This window comes from Uranotaenia lowii, chromosome 3 (genome assembly GCF_029784155.1).
Source record: "Uranotaenia lowii strain MFRU-FL chromosome 3, ASM2978415v1, whole genome shotgun sequence".
Taxonomy (NCBI): domain Eukaryota; kingdom Metazoa; phylum Arthropoda; class Insecta; order Diptera; family Culicidae; genus Uranotaenia; species Uranotaenia lowii.
In genome coordinates this window covers 222,317,341-222,337,824 of record NC_073693.1, presented here as the reverse complement: position 1 = coordinate 222,337,824, position 20,484 = coordinate 222,317,341, and the positions used below count along the sequence as shown (strand labels likewise).

Below are 20,484 nucleotides of genomic sequence, written 5' to 3'. Positions count from 1 at the left end.
AGAAATAAACTTTTTCAATTTCATTGATATGTTCGATTCATTTTATTCCGTTCACTAGACATTATTTATCACTAAACTTCATAATGGAACATATTAAAACGATTATTTTTTACTTTCATTAGAAATTCCGATAAAATCAATCGGAAATAATGATCACATCATTGCATGGCAATCTTTAAAAAGTATTGGATTTTCCTTTAGTGCAAAAACACTAGAATTCCCGATAATGCTTATAGCCCGATTTTGTTCAGTGTGTGATGGCGATGCTTCTCTGTCTAAATCTGGTAAGAACATCCGGTAGAGAGGTTAAGAGATCAGGACCTGTGAGCAAAGCATCATTGAAAGACACGCCCTGAACTCGCGCTGCAGCATCCCATATTAAACGAACTTTCTGGGGTTTTTTCGGGTTCTGGACTACCCCTAGTGGAAGGTACCAGGTTTTTTCAGGATCTGCTCCCTGCAGTTCTTCTACCGAGGCTCGATGAGCGTAACCTTTCTCTAGATATTGGTTTATCTGCTCTCGTACTTTAAGATCTAGAAGGGGATCTCTAGCTAAACGACGTTCTAGTGCCTGCAATCTACGTTCGGCCATAGGGAAGCTGTTTGGAAAACGCGGCTCTGAGTTTTTGAATAACAGACCCGTTTCAAACCTTCCGTTGACACGTCGAGTGGTTTTTTCTAAAATGGACAAAGCTTTTTTGTCACTCTCCGATATTAAAGCTTCCGCTTTAGGCTCCTCTAATTTGAGCAATTGTTTGATCAACTGGTGCAGCTCATGATTACATTTCTCCGGATGACAGTGCACGTTGAGGATTTCTACCGATTGAACACCGTTCATTTGTCTACCGAAAACACACCAACCTAGACGGGTCTTGACTGCGATGGGGTCATTGGAACAGCCTTCTCGGGTTTTAAGTGATGTTAACAGTGTGGCATGCTCTATACCTATAATCATACTTGGTGTAACGTCTGAATAACTATGAATGGGCAGGCCTCTTAAATGCGGATACGTCTTTTTCATAAATTCATAGTCGAGAGTCTGCGAAGGGAGCATAAGATTCGCTACTGTGCGGACATTGTTTAATTTGAATTTGTTCTTCTTTCCCAGACCGGATGCTGTCACTGAAATTCTTTGTGAACTTTTTTCCTCTCGCGATACATTACTCGTCCAACTCAACCATAGTGATTCACGTTCTCCTTTAACTCCGAGCTCGGTTGCCACGCTTGTTTCAAGTAACGTAGAAGATGAACCGTCATCCAGGAAGGCAATTATCTCAACTGACTTGCCATTCGCTTGTAATACGATGGGAAGATAGCGATAAAGTGAATATGATTTCCTCGAATGGTGATGGGCAACGTTGACATGTGGAGAAAAATTAGGGCTAGTCGATGTTGATGAGTGTAGTAAGGCATGATGACGAATTCGACAACCGTCAATGCCACATTCATTCGTAGATCGACACGGCCATTTTCTATGAGGAACAAGACACGTGCGGCATAGGTTTTTCTCCTTAACTGCCTTCAACCTTGCATCTGTATCCAACCTTTGGAAAGCTTCACAAGTCGCAATAACGTGATTTGGATAGCCGCAGAACACACAATACTTCTTTGGAGTTTCCGATGATGTATCCCGAGCATTCATCCCATCTTCGGTGAGTGTGTGTGTATACAATGTTTGTCTATCTTTTCCCACTTTCTTAGAACTTTCGTGTTTAGGTACTAAACGTGGCATAATCACGTCAGTCGCTGTGTCTGCCAATTCGTTCGTGAAAATGGAGAAAACTTCCAGGTTGACGGTGGTGTACTGGCGCTTAAATCGAGACCAATCCATTTGCGTTTTTATCGGCAGTTTTGCAATAAGTTCCTGCAGTAAAGTGGGATTGCTAAGGTGATCCAATAGATTAGCTGTGATCATATGATCAACACTATTTCGAACAGCTAGCCCAAAATTTATTATGGATTGCAGGTTATCCTCTTTAGGTGGAGCAATCCTTCGGAGATCGTTTAAAAGTGCGTGAATAAGAATGTCTGGTCTTCCAAATTGTCGTTTCAAAATATCTATCACAAGAGGTACGGACTCTGGAATCATGAGTCTACTTCTAACAGCTTCAAAGGCTGGTCCTCGCAAGCATCGCTGTAATCTCGACAAATTCTCCTCATCTGAAAACCCGCAGCTTTTAGTACTATTTTGGAAGGTTCCATAAAAAAGTGGCCAGTCTTGAGGATCACCGTCGAAGTGGGGAAGCTCACGTGATATAACCTGCCGTGCTGCTAGTTGAGCAGCGGATGGCATTTTATATTGGTTTAGATCATCTCTCAAGTTCTTTCTCGCAATTGGAGAAGAGATCTGCTGTGCTAATGGCTGATGAACGTTTTCCTTAGAAGGATCACCCAAACTAGCAGAAATATTACCGACATGATTAATGGCTAATGGTTCTTGATTTCTCTGAACAGTCGTCAGTTGACCCAAAGAAACTACCACGGGAGAAATGTCCTGATTCAGATCAGACCTGTGCAGTGGCTGCGAAGTAGGGTTGGTACAAAAACCGTAAGTAGAGTTCGGCTGAATACCAGCGGCAAACGGTACGGCGTAATCAATGGTTGAATTATTTCGAGAACTATAGATCGGTACACAGTTCGATGACGAAACGGCAAGTGGTTCAATGTTACCACTGTTTAAAGTGGGTTCGACTCCGGTCGACACATAGGGTCCAGCTGTAGTCGCGGATGGAATGGATCCCCTACAGACGGCGGTCATAATATTTGCTTCAGCTCTTATTGCAGCCAAACGCGGTGGTAGAGGTCTTGGTGTACTCCTAATAATTGTCTTGACAGCCAAATCGTTCCGAAATTGATTTTCTCGCTCGTTGTTGATCATTTGTAGCACCGTAGTAGGTGAAATTTCCGTCGACGACCAACGGATCGCGGGTGGAAGATACGTCCCCTGACTGACAATCGGATAATTTTCTATGGGTCTATGGTTGCTGGTCGTACGAGCAAGGACTTGGCCGTAATTAAGATGTGGATGTACATTCTCGACAGGCTGGTGGAACGAAGCTTGAATGCTATTTGGAATCATCGATGGAATTGTGAAGCTGCCATGAGGGGTGGACGAAGAGGTGGGTATGGTTACATTGTGCGAGTTACCTTCGGCTGATGAATGGGCTGGCACATTTGGGGCTTCGTTGTACAGAGCGGATGTCACTATGGCCGGGGCATTGCTACTGGGAGGCTGCAGTGGTAACTCCCACACGGCTGGCGCATTTTGCCTGACATTTCCGGTGGTTCCACTTACTAGCCATTCCGAGACTTTCTCCCTACTACAGCTGCTGACACTGCTACCTGCTTCACTTGCTTCCTTTAATGCCTTATACTTTTTCCGAATGTATTCCTCTTCAATATCATATCGCTTCTCGGCCTAAAGGCTAAGATCAAAATGTAGGTTGAAATATGTCTATTGAAAACCTCACATCAGTCACTAATAAAATCCTGTATTTATAGCTTTGAAGCGTGCAAACAGTACTGCTGTCGAGAGCTACTGGGACTCACACCACTCACGTCGTCTAACCCAGGGGTATTTCCATCAGTTTGAATAACGTTTTTTAAATCAGTTTTTCAAAATAAACAAATTGCTAAAACTCGTTACTCCATTTTAAGAGTACTTAAAATTTATAATTTGAATTTAAATTCATTGTATTCACAGATAAGCAATTTTTTTTATATCAATCGTTTTCAAAGCTGAATATGTTTTGAAGAAGAACAACAATTATTTTTGTTTATTTGTATATTTTTTAGGAAATTTGAATTTAAATTTGAACACCAGTTCGACTAGTATCGATCAAACATTGGTTTAATGATCTGTCATTTACCGATCCAAACCAACTTTATCTGTTATTGAACAAAAGTGTTGCTAGTTTTGAAAATTTGACCGATTTGTTATTTCACTGCGGAAGATTTTTTCAATGAGGAGAGTTCACGCTCACGTTCGCTTCCAAGTTCACAAGAACTGTAAACCTGACTTAACTCTAAACTGATTCGAACCTTTTAAGGATATGTACCTGTTTGTTTTTCATTTTGGTGATTGAGTTTGTTGAAAAGTGGTATCTAAATATAAGGTTTTAATTTTATATAACTAGTTTTTTTTTTAACCAAACATGCTTGGTTTGGCAATTTGAAATAGTTGTATTGTAAATTTAAAATATTTCAGCGTTGATCGTTTGGTTAAATATAAATTGTACAAAGTCGGCTTTCAGCATTTCAGCAATCGATCCCAGGCGCTTTGTTGGATTTCATAACTTGTTTTGTCGATCTACTTTGGATGAATAGAAAATGTACATTTACTAATCACCGGGTTGCTGACAAGATCTGGCTGTGTATGTATCATAAGCATAAGCATTTTATAAAAGCTCATGATTTGTTCAGCATTTTTGCTGAAGACTGCGTCTAAATCTTACTGTTTCTTCATTGTTTATTTTGTCCCGCTTAATTCCCGTCCTGAACCATTGTGCATTCGACATCATAATAATTTGCAAAAAATCATGGATGAGTTTTGAACCAATACGAAGCATTTCAGATCCAAAGGTTTGAGAAATCCAAAAAAGATCCTAATCCTAATTTCACATGGTGATGTGATTTTCTATAAGTCAAAACATTGCTTAAGTCAAACATTCGAAAATAAAACGTAAAATGTGAGCTAATATCCTGAACAGACCCCGAATTCCCTCTTTTGATATGATACGTAATCAGGGGCGGTCCTAGAGTTGGCTCTTGGGGGGGGTGATTTTTTAAATTTTCAAAAATCAGTCAATATGAAGGAACGTAATATCTGGTGAAAAAACGATCATTTTGAAAAAGCGAAAAAATGGGGAGGGTGGCGAGGGTAGGGGGTGTTAGGGTTCCCACTTTCAAATGAGTACAGTTTTCACTGAACAAAATCAGATGCATTTCAAAAAATATGAAATGAGAGAAGAATAATGATTAATGATATCTTTTAACCAACTTTTTCAATATTTATAGAACAACCCGAAAATCTTTAATATTCACTGCAAAAAAAATGTAATTAAAAGAAAACTGTCATAATTTGTTTATCTGGTAGTTTGAAATTGTCACTTTCAAAGATCTTTGAAGAATTTCTTGTTATAAATGTCATTTTACAAATGCAAATTATATTATTATTATTATTATTATTATTATTATTATTTCATTCTTTATTCATGTAAAGTAAGATTTTAACCTTATAAGTTGTTACAATATGGTGGATGTGTGTTGTTTCTATTTATTAACTTAATGACTATTCGTTCCATTTTCCAAATTCTTAACTTAGTTGATGTCGTTCTTACTCAATATTATTTTCTAGCAAACTCCTTTTAAACTCTGATTTCTTTTGAATTAGTTTAAAAGATGTGGGAAGATTATTCCAATTCACAATACCTCGGACGAAAAAAGATCTACTGTAATAGGAAGAACTATGTGGCGGGATTATAATATTTCCAGTGCGCCAATTTCGAAGAGGTACGAACAAACTTTTCAAATACTGTGGCTTTCCAGAGTTGATAATTCGGTGCATTATCATGCAGGATCTATACTTGTAAAAGTTATCGAATGAACAGCCAATGAGCAGCTTTTGAAGGTGAGAAACTCGAGAGAAACGTGATAAGTTGAAGACATAGCGTACGCAGGAGTTAAGGGCTATGCGCAATCTATTTACAGATCTTTCTAGAGCATTAGAATAAATAAAATCATTGTAGATAAACAGGGGATAGACATAGGTCTTGAAAAGTTTCAGTTTTGTGGCTACATCTAAATGACTTGTTGTTAGGTTTAATCTTTTCATCGCACCATAAATCTTACAGCATTGAGCGTTAACATGTCTGTTCCAGGAAAGATCTTTGTCAAAAATAACACCAAGGTTTTCAGCGTAATCAACAAACTGGACACTAGAATCATTTAGTATAAGTGGAGGGTAAACCAAAGAGGTAAGCTGTCTTCCGAAATATAAGGCTTTAGTTTTTGCAGGATTGATTGGTAAGAGGTTTTCATTGGACCATTCAATCAGTTTAGCTAGATCTTGATTAATTTGAGCATAAAAAACATTTAAATCAGAAGTTCTTTTTGCACAATGATATATTTGGACATCATCTGCGAAAAGATGAACAGAGCAGTGTTCCAAAACAGAAGGTAAATCGTTAATAAAAAGCGAGAAAAATAAAGGTCCTAAAATTGATCCTTGAGGAACCCCTGATTCAATGGAAGCGAAATTAGAAAAGCATCCATTGAAAAAAACCGATTGTGACCGACCTTGCAGATAAGACTGTACCATTTCAACAGCTGATCTAGAAAAGTTATATTTAGAAATCAGCTTATTAATAAGTTTAGAATGGGAAACACGGAAATTATACACACGTTGATGAGCTTTTGAATATTTTTTAGTGCAGAACCAAACAAAAAGTATAGTTTTGAGATAAGTTTTAGTTAATTATTGCTATGAACTACAAACTGATTAACGGTTATTAAATTTTTCATTGGAGTAATTTAATGAACAGTGATTTAGAAATTTCGTAGTATTATTTTCAATTTGGAAGCACAATCCTCGTTCGAAATTCTGGTCTTTCGAATGTTAGCTTGATGGATTGCCGTGTTGCCGACTGATAAAGGAAAAGTTTTAATCCACAAGGGAAAAAATAAAACATTGGAAAACTGATTTTGGAAAAATTTTGCGTCTTTAACACGATTTTCTTTTGTCAGATTTGTTGTCAGAAAACTAATTATTTTTAGAGTTCCATCGATCAATGATTACTGATGAAGCAACTGGCCTACATGAACAACAAATAATTATTTAAAATATACCCATTCCTATTATTTTTCATTCATTCATCGATGAAGATTTTAGGGAAGAATGTTAATAAATGGTTAATTCCCAAAAAAACGATACAGATTTTGTTCCTAAAAAACAACGAAACAAATATATTTAATTTTTTTTTTAAATTCTATAATTTTGTCGTCCAGAAGTCACGGTAAATTACTCACAGTCTTCAGAAAAATTGATAATGAAGTTAAAACGTTTTTTCTAAATCTTTTTGATACTGTACACTTTTGCTAGAAAGTACACAAATTTTTTCAATAAATTTTAATCTTGTATTTTCAAAAGTTTAATCGAAAAACAGAGCAGATAGGAAAAATACAAATTTGCATTCAGTACCCTTAAATAAGTCAAAGACAGTTTTCAAATTCCTTGCACCTCGGAAAATGTGAATTTTGTTTCCTTGTGTTTTAATTGTGAATGCAGATTTTGAGTTTTGAAGATTAATTTGAATCTCTTTCTCAAAACACCAATTCCTTCATATTGAAACAGCTTTTATAAAAAGTTTTCATTTCTTTTTGGCTCTGAAAACTCATAAGAAACGCAAAAATTTCAAACACTGCCCAAAGTTTCTTCTTTTCATTTAATGTTGCTCTGGAATCTGTAGTGTTTAACCGTTTAACGCATTAACGCATTAACTTGAATTTAGAAATCTTTAAAAAGTTTTTAAGTCTTAAACTTTAACTATTAAAATTTAAAATTTTCATTTTCAATTTCTGTTTGGTAGTATATACTTGATTTTTTTTACGGTTATCCACTATATGAATGCTTGATGTGATAGATTTTAAACCAAATTAAACTAAATTTGATCTTTTTTTTTAATTTCTTAATATAGGTTAGTTTGAAGTTTCATATTCCATATTTGAATGATGTATCGAGGGAAAGACGAATTCGTGCAAGAGAATCTTAACTGTGATTCAAAAACTCAATTATTATTTTGCAATCTAATTAAGAATTCCTTGTAAATGCAAGTGGGAATAGTACTGCATTGGATTTGGGAATGATTTAGACATCACTTTGTGAAGATTTAAAATTGTCAATAAACCAACTGTAAACAAAAGAAATTAATAATTGAATTTCAGATTCGTCTTAGCTATTTATCTTGAAGTAGAGTTTTATTATAATATTTTGTCCCGATTCCTTCGGTTTTTAAGATATTTTGAATTACAAAGAAAAATCATAGTGAGGAACTTTCCGTTGCTGAATCTTCCTTAACAATGGATTTCATGAGGCCTTAATATGTCGTATATTACGATTGAATTTTTTTTGTGAAATATTGGTGTCAAACAGAAAGATTAGAAGGTACCAAAGACTGTCAATTCAAATCACACGTTTCTTAAGTGTCTACTGGAAAACTGATCACTCCAATAATGGAGGATGTGACTTCAATTGAAATTGATTTTTGAAAATAAAGGGAATTGCCAATCTTATGATTCCATACATATGTACATAGTTTGAGTATTTTTATTGTTTTCTTCTATCTGACAGAATAAAAAAGTAACTGCATGGTAAAGGCAATCAATGTATGTTTTCAGAAGAAAAAATATTCAAGTATTTCAGTGTTATAACAATATTCACCCCTATTTGACTGTTTCAAATTTGTCAATCCATTAAAATTCAAAACATAAAGAAGAATAAAGAAGCTCATATTTTGAAACAAATACAAAATTTATCACAATTTGCTCATTTTGAAACAAATACATAATTTATCACAATTTGCTCATGACGGATATTAGTGACAATTAAAAAAAATCCCTACTTTTCATTACCTTACTAAAATATTAAATAGATAAAAGGTTAGAAAATTCAAAGTCAACACTTTAAGTAATTCAACAGAAGTTGATTGGAAAAATTCGGTCCAGAAAACTGCAAGTAACAGCTGCTTGAGTTTGGTAAATCGACTTTTCTTCAATTTTGAGCCTTTAAGTTATAAGTAAACTTTTTCGTTTATTAAACACCCCCACGGAGTGGAAAATTTTTGAAAATTCAAAAGCACAACTACTAGGGGAAGTTCAAAGTTTTTAAAGAAATTCGAGCATTTACGGGTATTTTATAACGGTTTTTTGCCGCTTGGGGGGGGTGATCACCCCGATCACCCCCCCCCCCCCCCCCCCCATAGGACCGCGCCTGTACGTAATGTTGCTCCTCTATTCGTTCGTTAAATAAAACTGTTCTTCGTTAGGACAATAACCTTGTGAACAGGGATAATCCGATTAAATCTAATCGTTGTAATTTAGCATTACCTGACATTTTTAGAAAACATACAATGATTTAACTTTACATGCATTTCACATTCCACAACTGATAACAACTACTAGCGCAATTTTTTTAAGGTAGGTTTTTAATAAAAAAAAGTATTTCCAGATTTTTCATTTACAACGACGTGAGACCCAAACACACCAATATTTTCATAACCTAGTGTATCCTAATTGGTGAACCATTCACATCAAATCTTCACCTCACTTCTCTTCTGGACACTAAATACATGAAAAGAGAAAGGTATTAATTCCTAACCTGTGCCTGAGCATAGTTTTAATTATAATTTGTATTTTTTTTCCTATACTAGAATAATCCTTGGCAAATAAAAATATTTAATGATTGCAAAATTACAATCAAGTGAACGAAGTTTTCATAGAAGTAAGAGGGGACTTTACCTTAAAAACTATTTCTGATGCAATGCTAGAGTTAATCTTCGTCACCGCTAGGTCAAATTCGCATGGAAATTATACAATATCAGCTGTTTTAGTTTGCTTGAGATTTATATTGTATATAACGGTGTATAGGACGCAGTTTGCTGCCCAAATTTTTAGGCCCAAACTGAGGGTGCAACGGTACTCAATAAAAAGCACAATTCATACTTTTTTGAAAAATTTATGCTGAAAAAAGTGCGTTATATGCACCGATGCATCCTCTACACATTTGATTACGGTACTTCGTCTATGATTATAGAACCGTATTATGTTTTGTTCCAAATTTTCGTGAAAATAAATTAATATTTATTTTTTCAGGTTTCCCATTTTCAGAATAATGTTAAAAAAGATAACTTTCATATGTCTGTATTATTTCAAGAATTTTTTTTGACGAAATGATTGTTTCAAAAAAGGGAATAGTGAACTTTTTTTGATAAAATTTATATCTAAAGATTATTTGTTTTATAATTTTAAACAATCAAAATAATTGTTTTGTATATTTATGCTCGTTTTAAATAACGTTAATATAATAATAATTGACAGAATACCAAATCCTCTCGAATCAAGCTACTTCCAAGTTCCATGATCAGAAACTCATCCCAGAAGGGAAAGGTTACATGTCATAAAAACGAATTGAACCAAGCTCTTTGAACCTCGCTTCCCCCCTTCTAGTGTTAAACTCAATCATCTGAAAGGCAGCAGCAGTAATTGATCGTTTAATCGTTATAAAATCTAATTTACCAACGTTGTCTTCCAACATTCATATAGCTCACACTATCAAGAGTAAATCTCCAGTGACGTCACACCATCAGCCTGCCTTCGGTTGTCTTAATTGCTCTCAACACTGCAGTGGTGCGAACGATGATTAACCATCATTATCGCCACACTTTGTCCAAGTTAGGTTGTCGTAGAATTTCTCAATTATGCCAGTCACTGATTATCGAAGGGGGCTGCTTCATTTCTTTGAAATTATTTTATTGATAGAAGATTTGGAATGGATCTCAATTTATCGGGAGATAACCCTAAAAAATGGTTTATTGATAAAAAATTTACACACGAAAACTTTCCACCTTTCTTATGTTAGTATTCATGGGCTTTTTGCAACGTTTGCCTAGGGCGAAGCTAGATCCAAAACTGTAAAGTCGCTCTGGCTTATACCAGTTTGTCACGGCATCTCGACGTGGGTTCTCACCAAAGGCAAATGGGTAATGAATATAATGTCATCAATTAATTAGTTGACACTCGGGGTCACACATCATAGTCACGCGTTTGTTTGCGCTATTAAAACTGTTTTACAAGGAATAACACATCTTTATGGTAAGCGAGCCTTATGTAGAAGTGAGAATGAAATTTGTCAAACTTTCGTCAGCCGGCCGAAATTTCCACACACAAATTAGTTCAACGGGGAGAATCTTGGATTTTTTTTAATTAAAAGCGAAAACAATTTATTGACTCATGGCGACTACATGTTGTAATAACGTACACACGTGATCACGTTCCTTAAAAAATAGAACACACATCTTTCACAGGATTTTCGATAAAAATTCACGAATAGGTCTAAACGTCAATGAATAAATTACACACAGACAGTCATTGTGGAGGTTGCCTTTGGTTGCTGGCCGTTGAAAAAAAATGTATCTCGATGGAATGATGCTGGATGATTTGTTCTTCCGTTGCCAGATTTAGCTATGATTTAGTTTTTCCGGAACATTAACAGAGACAGCAGGATCAATATGGCACTGGGGATCAAGGATGAAATCTTCGGTTGGAATATTCTGGACGTTCCGTTGTAGCAAACTTTTCGTACCGATGTCGTTGATAACAATCGTCGCTTGAGCAAGTTCCGAATGGCTTGGTTTTCCTGAAAATGAGATGCAATATGTTAATCAACTTGTTCATAAAATAGTCAATACTTTCAAGGTTTACAGACATAAATATCACCTGAGCAAATTTTTCATTCGTAGAACCTCTCAAAGTAATTTCCAAAACATCTCAAAAGATCAACTCAAATATTTGCATGAAAAAAAATTGCTGATAAGCATTGCTTAAGCCGTTATTTTTTTAACATGGTTTTCCGTCTCACAATTTAATTTAATGGACAATATTCCTCCAATTCACTCGGTCCACGTCAATCGTTCTCCAATTTCCACGGTCATCCCACAAACTCCGGAATACGCTCCATTAGTCTAACCTCCTCACTTGTTGCGCCCCTGCTCGTCTCGTTCCTACCGGATTCGTAGCGAACACCTGTTTTGCAGGACAGTCGTCCGGTATTCTCGAAACATGTCCGGCCAAGCGTATCCTTCCAGCCCTCGCCTCCTTCTGAATACTGGGTCCGCCGTAAAGTCGCGCGAGCTCGTGTTTCATCCTTCACCTCCACACTCAGTTCTCCAGCACGCTACTAAAGATGGCTCTTAACACTCGTCACTCGAATACTCCGAGTGTTCGCAGGTCGTTCTCGAGCAATATCCACGTCTCGTGCCCATAGAGGACAACCGGTCTAATGAGCGTCGTGTACAGGCTACACTATATGCGAGAGCTAAGTCTTCTCGACCGCAGCTTCTTATGGAGTCCATAGTAGGTACGACTTCCACTGATCATTCGCCACCGGATCTCACGAGTGGCCTCATTGTCTGCGGTCACCAGTGAACCGAGATAGGCAAATTCTTCGACTATATACAGCTCGTCGCCGTCGATCGTGACCTTGTTCGGTCGGTCTCGGATCCGCAGGCCAGCATATACTTCGTCTTGGACGCACTAATCATCAACCCAATCCTTCCTGCTTCGTGTTTCAGTTTGCAATAGATCTCCTCAACCACCGCAGATGATCTGCCGACTATGCCAATGTCGTTGGCAAAGCAAATAAGTTAAATGGATCTGTTGAAAATAGTGTCCCGCGTTGAACATCATGCAGAATAGACCATCGCATTGTTGAAGCCCCCTGCGCGATTCTAATGAACTCGACAAGTCAACCGAAATCCGCAAACAACACTGCGTTCCATCCATCGTCACCTTGATCAGTCTGGCCAGCTTCCCGGTAAAGCCGTTCTCGTCCATGATTTTCCATAGCTCGTCACAGTCGATCGTGTATACGGCTTCAAAGTCGCTGAATAGATGGTGCGTAGGGACGAGGGGTTCACGGTATTTTTGGAGGATTTGCCGTAATGTGAAGATCTGGTCCGTCGTAGACTGTCTTTCCATGAAGCCGGCCTGTTGACTTCCCACGAATTTTGTGGCGTTAGGTGGCGGAGCAGGATTCGGAATAGCACTTTGAAGGCGGCGTTGAGGACAGTGATCGCTCGGTAGTTCTCCAATTGTCCAATGTAGTAAATTCCGACGGATAGGTTTTTGCAACCGGAACGTCCGGTGGAGCTCAATCGATTTGGCACAGCAGAATGGGTCACCTACACATCAGAAGTCTGAAGTAACTCCGAAATGGCCTGGTATCCGGAGTCCAATTTCAAGCTGACGATGGTGATGCGAGTAAGATTCGTCCCCTTGGAAAACAAACCCGTTTATCTTTCATCAAAGACGGTTCACGAGCAAACGAGGCGCTCGAGGTGGTCCATTCAGACGTTTGCGGGGCGATGTAGGAACCTTCGATTGGGAAGAATCGGTAGTACATCATGTTTGTGGACGATAAATCCAGGAAGTTCTTCGTCTATTTTTGGCGACGAAATCTGAGTCCGAAGTGCTACAAGCGTTCCAGTCCTTCCACAGTATGGCCAAAAGACAACAGGGTTGCAAAATCAAGACCATTTGAACGGACAACGGGAAGGAAATCGTGGTTTCCAAAGCTTTCTGGATCGACTTGGCATCAAACACCAAACAACCATCGATTACACCCCGGAGCAAAACAGCTTGGCGGGCCGAGTCAATATGTCTATCGGCGAACGAGCCCGGTGTTTACTTTCGAAGCTGGTCTTCCGAAGCGCTTCTGGGCAGAAGCGGTGTCCACATCTGTTTACCTGTTGAATTGATCACTAACCAAGGGCCACGCCAAGACGCCTAAGAAAATCTGGTCAGGCAGAAAGCCGGATTTATCGCATCTAAGAATTTTCGGAACTACGGTAATGGCTCACGTTTCGAATCAGATGAAGAAGACCGACAACTACATCCTTTACGTGACGTGACTATTCCAACTGCGCTCCCCCCGCACTCTACTTCAAATCCACCCGTGTCACAGGTGTTGAGGCGCAGTGGTCGGGAGCGCGCAGTTTTAAAGTCTTCTTCATTTAATATTGGAACACAAACAATTGCGTGTAGTTCAGTCATTTATTAACGAATTCATAATTTGTTTTTCATACAAATGTAGCATTTTCTTTACTCTTTCATAAAAAAAATTAAAAAAATTATTCATTGCTGTTTCGAAGAAATTCTCGTACTTTTCCCGTAATACGGCACATTAGGCGGCGCACACCCTTTTCGTCCACCGTTTTGGCGATTTGATTCCACCAGTTCTTCATTTGAGTCATGTTCCTAACAAGTTTTCCCTTTGCCTTAAGCCTCCGCTTCGTGATTGCCCAGTATTTCTCTATCGGCCGGAACTGGGGGCAGTTTGGGGGGTTGAGGTCCTTCGGTATTACGCTGACCCCGTTCGTTGCGTACCATTCCATAACCGTTTTGCTGTAATGGCAGCTTGCGAGGTCCGGCCAAAACATTACTGGACGGTCGTGGGCACGAATAAACGGCAGAATCCGTTTCTCTTTTTTGTAGACTTCTGATGTCATTGTCTTGTCAGTGAGAAAGACTTTGGTTTTCTGTCCACAACTGCATATCCCCTGCCAAATCATGTACTTGCGGGTGAATTTATCCGCAAACACGAACTTAAATTTTGCAGGTACATCCCCCCGAGCCGTCGCCAAATAAAATTTTTGACCTGGGATTTGCCCAAAGTCCGCCTTCACTTAGGTCTCATCGTCCATCAGAATACATCCGTCGAACTTGGTCAGCACTTGGTCGTACAGCTTTCGAGCACGGATTCTGGCCACATTGTTCTGCTTCAGCGTCCGATTTGGCTGTTTGCTGGCTCGGAATGACCTTATTCCTTCCCGGAGACGAATTCGTCGCGTACTGTGAGCGGCCTGGAACTTATTGGCCAAATCGCGGTCTGAAAGATTGGGTTTCCTCTTGACGGCCTTGATGACTTTCCCACGCAGTTTCCGGTCGACAGTTCCACTCCGACGCTTCGAATGCGGCTTCCGAGCCGTCGTCAATGTTTCCTTATACTGCTTGATAACACGCCATACGGTATTTCTGGGCATTTTAAGCTGTTTAGCTAGCTTCGATGCCGACAACAATGGATTTTCAAGAAAACTGTGCACAATTTGATCTCTCCGTTCGGCTTCCATGGCGGTTGTTTACAAAATGCTATCGTTTGGTGTTATGACATAAATACATGGTGAAAGGTAATGAATTTCCCGACACGTGGGTGAAAAAAGTTTCCAAATCCGTTCACTAGGAGCGCCACAATGAGCAAAATAATTTGTTCTAATATTAAATGAAGCAGACTTTAGGCAAGTTGCTTGACTATTTGATTGGTTCAAAGATGATTGCTTTGTGATATTTCAGCTTCATCGCACGAGTCAAGCAGATTTGGTCGCCACCAACCAACTGGTGGTAACTTTCAGGCATCCGAGTCTAAGCAGGGACTGGTGGTGACGTGTCGCAGTTCCAAGCGAGCCAATAAATCCAAACGGTCAACAGGTGATCCCCGAACCCCCCGAAAGGCCCTTGACGGTGACGACGGCGTTCGTTGGTCGGCTGCAATGCAGGAGGTGTACGACGCGCTGATGAAAAACGGAACCTGGGAATTGTGGACGTACAAGACGAAACGGGTCCAACGAGGAACCATCATTCGCTACAAAGCCCGCCTAGTAGCCCAAGGGTTCACACAAAAGTTTGGATGCAACTACGACGAAGTATTCGCTCCGGTGGTGCGCCAGACTACCTTCAGCACGTTATTGGCCGTTGCTGCTAAGCGAAAAATGGTCGTTTAACAGTACGATATCAAGACCGCATTTCTCCACGGCGATCTTGAGGAGGAGATATACATGCGGCAACGACCCGGTATCATCGCAGAAGGAGTAGAACACAAGGTGTGCAGACTGAAGAAGAGCCACTACGGTCTGAAACAAGCTGCCAGGGCAAAGAATTCCAAGCTACATTTCGCGCTTTGCAAGCAACTACTATCTCGGAATTGAGGTTCAGCAAGACGAGAAAGGCGATTTCTTCGTGAACCAGCAGCAGTCGAATCAATTCATTCGAGAGGCGGGCATGGCAGGTGCCAGGCTAGGCTAGGCTAAGGGTCCAGCGCCGATTGACCGGCGCATAGGGCTGAGATAAAAAAAAAACTCCACTGCTGGCGATCCGGAGCCAGCGTCTTCACTTGCTGCCAGCCAAGGTTCTCGTCAACTGCGCGGATTTCAGCGGCTAGACTTCGCCGCCACGAGCTTTTGGGCCTGCCTCTTCTTCGATGCCCATCTGGATTCCAGTCAAGCGCCTCTCTGCAAATCTCGTTTTTATCTCTTCGCAGCGTGTGCCCAATCTATCTCCACTTACGTTCCCGAATCTCGATTTCTAGCGCCTTTTGATGACACCGGCGATGAAGTTCAACGTTTGAGATCCAGTTGCCAGGCCAACAAGCGCGGATGATGTTCCGCAGGCAGCGATTCACAAAAACTTGCAGTTTTCGCGTCGTCACCGCATATGTGCACCAAGTTTCACACCCGTACAGCAATACGGATTTGACGTTTGAGTTGAAGATTCGGATCTTAGTTCGTAGAGAGATCTGGCGTGACCGCCAGATGTTTCGGAGACTCGCAAACGCAAATCGGGCTTTTCTGATCCGGGTTTCGCTGTCCTTCTTGGTACCACCATCAGGCGTCATCTGACTACCAAGATACTGGAAGCACTCCACTGTCTCAACCTGTTGTCCAGCTACCACGAAATTGGAACGATTTTCTGTATTGATTTCCATCGACTTGGTCTTTCCGACATTGATTTTGAGACCTGCTGTCTTGGAGCTTTCGGTGAGGTCGTCGAGTTTGCTCTGCATGTCTTGTTGTGTTTGGGCGAGCAAAACAATATCGTCTGCCAGGTCAAAGTCGTTCAGTTGCTCCATGGTTGAAGGATTCCACGGCAATCCTCGGTTTGATCTACAGTCAATCGATCCAGTCAAGATCTCATCCATTACGATGAGAAAAAGCAGCGGTGACAAAATACATCCTTGTCTCACTCCAGCAGTTACCGGGATTGGTTCGGACAAGACACCGTCGTGCAAGACCTTGCACGAAAATGCCTCGTACTGTGCTTCGATGAGATGGACTAGTTTCTCTAGGACCCCTCGTCGTCTAAGAGCAGCCCAGATGTTTTCGTGGTTCAGTCGGTCAAATGCTTTTTCGAAATCAACGAACACCAGCAGAAGAGAGTCCTGGAATTCGTTGATTTGTTCCAGTATTATTCGTAGCGTTGTGATGTGGTCCACACATGATCGTCCGGATCGGAATCCTGCTTGTTGCCGTCGGAGTGTAGCGTCGATTTTCTCCTGGATCCTGTTCAGGATCACTTTGCAGAGTACTTTAAGGGTTGTACAGATCAAAGTTATGCCACGCCAGTTACCGCACTCTGTTAGGTCTCCTTTCTTTGGGACCTTTACGAGGATACCCTGCATCCAGTCGGCCGGGAATGTTGCAGTATCCCAAATGTCAGCGAAAAGACGGTGCAACATTTGTGCTGACAAGGCAGGGTCGGCTTTGAGCATTTCAGCAGGAATGCAATCGATTCCAGGCGCTTTGTTGGATTTCATGTCCTTGATTGCCGCTTCTATTTCAGCCAGCGAGGGCGCTTCCGAGTTGACGCCATTAATGCGACTTACTGTGGGCGCCTCGAGCTGCGGGTTCTGTTGGCCATTGCTATTTGTAACTCGGAAATGTTGATCAAAATGCTCAGTCCAACGCTTGAGCTGATCTGTTCGATCTGTCAGCAGCTGACCTGCTCGGTTTTTCAGCGGAATTCTTGCATTAGTCCTTGCACCACTAAGGCGGCGAGAAATATCATATAATAATCGGATATCTCCAATGGCGGCGGCTCTTTCTCCCTCTTCGGCTAGGGAGTTTGTCCAGGCTCTCTTGTCTCGTCTACAAGCTCGTTTAACTGCCTTTTCCAGCTCCGCATATCGCAGGTGGCCAAGGACTCCAAAATACAATCTTCGAACAGCCTAACTTTTTTTGTTTTAAGCCCAATCGAGTTGCAGTCTTCAGGTGAACTATTAGACTTAATTGAAATTTTAATAAAATCCTCATAATTTAGCAATCGATTGGTAAAAAAAAATTTGATGAAAATAAATTTTTTATTCTTCTTCAGAAAATGTCACTGAATCCCTTTCACACTTGAGATTCAGTGCAACCCTTTTCCGTTGTCAGATTCAGCTCAAATTTGGCATATAGCCTTCTGATGATTCCTTTAAACCATCCAAGTACGTACATGTATATGAACATGACGCTCATCAGACCGATTGTCTTCTATGGGCACGAGACGTTTATATTGCTCGAGAAGGACCTGCTAACTATAGGAGTATTCGAGCGACGAGTGTTGAGAACCATCTTTGGCAGCGTGCAGAAACACGGAGTGTGGAGGCGAAGGATGAACTACGAGCTCTCGCGACTCAACGACGAACCCAGTATCCAGAAGGTGGCGAAGGCTGGACGAATACGCTGGGTAGGACATGTTGCGAAATGATGGACGACTGTCCTGCAAATCAGGTGTTCGCTACGAATCCGGTAGGAACGAAACGAGCAGGGGTGCAACAAGCAAGGTGGTTAGACCAAGTAGATCGTGATCAAAGGAATTTTGGATGCCCGAGAAATTGAAGAAAGATTGCCATGGACGAGTGAATTGAAGGAAATATGTTAAATAATGTGTCATCATGTTAAGTGAGACGGAATACTTAATAAATAGCTAAAAATAACAAACTTTTCAAGAAATATTCAAGACAGAAACAATGTTAAAGTTTTTAAATTTTTATTTAAAGTCCATCTTTGCATACAAGTGAATGAATAGAAGATAAACAATGTATACAAGCTTGTGTGCAAGTTTTATTATTTTTCTTTTTTTTGGTGATCCTATCTGATTGAGTTATAATCGTGATATGATGCTATCAAGAGGTGATATAATTTAGTTATGCTATCATAGACTTTTTGTTATAATTTGAGATATTTAAACATTTTATTTAAACATCCTAAATTTTTTTTTTTTTTTTTTTGTTTCGATTATAGTCGTTTTACCATCTGTATGGCATTCGCGACTTTATCAACGTTACAGTTGGCGGATCGTTATTGAAAAACTATCCGGTACAACTGTGTTCGATGTTTACTTTTGGGCTCGAACTCGCGGACATCGGCTCAGGAGACAACAGACTTGCCAACTGAGCTATATCACAAGCCCTTAAACATCCTAAATTATATCTCATTTTAATAGGAAAAAGTTTAATATAAAGTATCTCATCTTGATATAATTTTGTTTTTCTCATCTGATCGGGTAGTGAACCCAACGATCTTGCCAAAAGCTGCTCGAGGCAGCAGTTCACAAATTCAACATCGGATTGAGCAAGTCTTCGGAAATAAACACGGAAATTCTTTCCAATCTCACAGTAGCAGGATAGCAGGGCTGTAGGTTAAAAGTGGATTGTTCCAAGTATGTGCTATGGTAGCCAGATAACGTCTGTTAGTGACTTCAAAAAGGACATCTTGACCCGTATCAAAAAGGCTGATGTTTAAAATTCACTATTGTGGAACAATATCCGGCAAATATCATGTTATTTCGCTTTGATACAATTGCCACGTAAAGTTCTGGTATAGATGTAATTGTGTAATTTTACCTGCTTTGAACCACAGATTCATCCAATCTCATACTTGTTCAAAATATAGTGGACAGCTGATATAATTTTGTCGAGTTTTACTATGTACTTACCTCAGCAGAGAGGCTCATCGGCTGTCGAGACAGGACCACCGAGAAAAGCTGTCCTCCCGGAAGACTCTGGCAGAATGTGAGCACCAGTTGGTTGTTGATGGCCTTCAGCACCTGGACCGTTCCAGTGAACTGCACATATGGCATCTGGACCATCGAGCCCACCTGGGGACCGGAAGAGATCCAGAAACCCGGCCGGGTGCTGTTGTATCGCAGGATGTATTCGAGGGTGTGAGATTTTTCGTCCCAGATCAAGCGCAGAGCACGCGCGTTCGATTGCTGTTGTCGATACTGATGGTTTTGACTGCGCCGAAGATCGTCCCGGGTGGGTTGACTCTGATCGCCCGGATACCCGTAGGATGGTCCGTATCGAGGCTCTGATTCTTGATCCCGGGCTAGGGGGGTGATCTCCTCGGAATGTCTAAATATAATTGAAAATATGGGTATTAAATATCTAAAATAAGTTTTCCAGTTACTTTAGAAATACTCACCGCATTTGTTGCATCTGCCAAATGGATGACAACACAGGTATCGTAGATGAATTCACCGTCTTCATTACCAATGTGAGTGATTACTTCGCTTCCATACCATAGTCCATGATCTGAAAAATGAAAAGAAATTTATCAAAAATTTTAAAGTAATTTCATAATTTTCCTTATGTTGAAAGTAGCCAGATGGTAACTTGAGGTTTACCCATAAAGATAGTTATTTTTTTATTTGATGTTTTATATTTTGATTAATTTTTAGTCCAATTCCAGCACTAAAATGGATAAACAATCTTCTAAACAGAGTGATTTTTTTTTAAATAATGAAAAGTAAGAGCTAGGATGATGGGGGTGGTCGATTGGAATGGATCATACACAACATAAGAATGAATAATTTTGCATAAAAGATAAGCTAAGTTATGAAAAAATCGTTCCAATTTCAGCATGGTTTGATTTTGGCACCTCTAAGTGTTCGGGCTCACTG

At 39.9% G+C, this 20,484-nt stretch overlaps 2 protein-coding genes across 2 annotated transcripts; both read right to left on the bottom strand.

Moving 5' to 3' along the window:
- Positions 1–247: 247 nt before the first annotated feature.
- LOC129753112 (uncharacterized) lies at positions 248–4,073 on the bottom strand. The gene is made up of 2 exons (XM_055748914.1): positions 4,059–4,073; positions 248–3,418 (listed from the first exon to the last, which is right to left on the bottom strand). Exons 1-2 carry the CDS (start codon positions 4,071–4,073, stop codon positions 248–250), a joined length of 3,186 nt encoding a protein of 1,061 aa, XP_055604889.1.
- Positions 4,074–10,590: 6,517 nt separating this feature from the next.
- LOC129753566 (uncharacterized) lies at positions 10,591–20,112 on the bottom strand. The gene is made up of 3 exons (XM_055749402.1): positions 20,007–20,112; positions 19,519–19,936; positions 10,591–11,410 (listed from the first exon to the last, which is right to left on the bottom strand). Exons 1-3 carry the CDS (start codon positions 20,069–20,071, stop codon positions 11,243–11,245), a joined length of 651 nt encoding a protein of 216 aa, XP_055605377.1. The 5' UTR covers positions 20,072–20,112; the 3' UTR covers positions 10,591–11,242.
- Between the last annotated feature and the right edge of the window lie 372 nt (positions 20,113–20,484).

Coding starts and splice junctions, on each gene's coding strand:
- LOC129753566 (XM_055749402.1), bottom strand. CDS start 20,071: ATGAAGACGGTGAATTCATCTACGATACCTGTGTTGTCATCCATTTGG. Junction 19,937..20,006: donor TGGCAGATGCAACAAATGCG/GTGAGTATTTCT, acceptor AATTATATTTAG/ACATTCCGAGGAGATCACCC. Junction 11,411..19,518: donor CGATGAGCCTCTCTGCTGAG/GTAAGTACATAG, acceptor TCTCATTTTCAG/GAAAACCAAGCCATTCGGAA.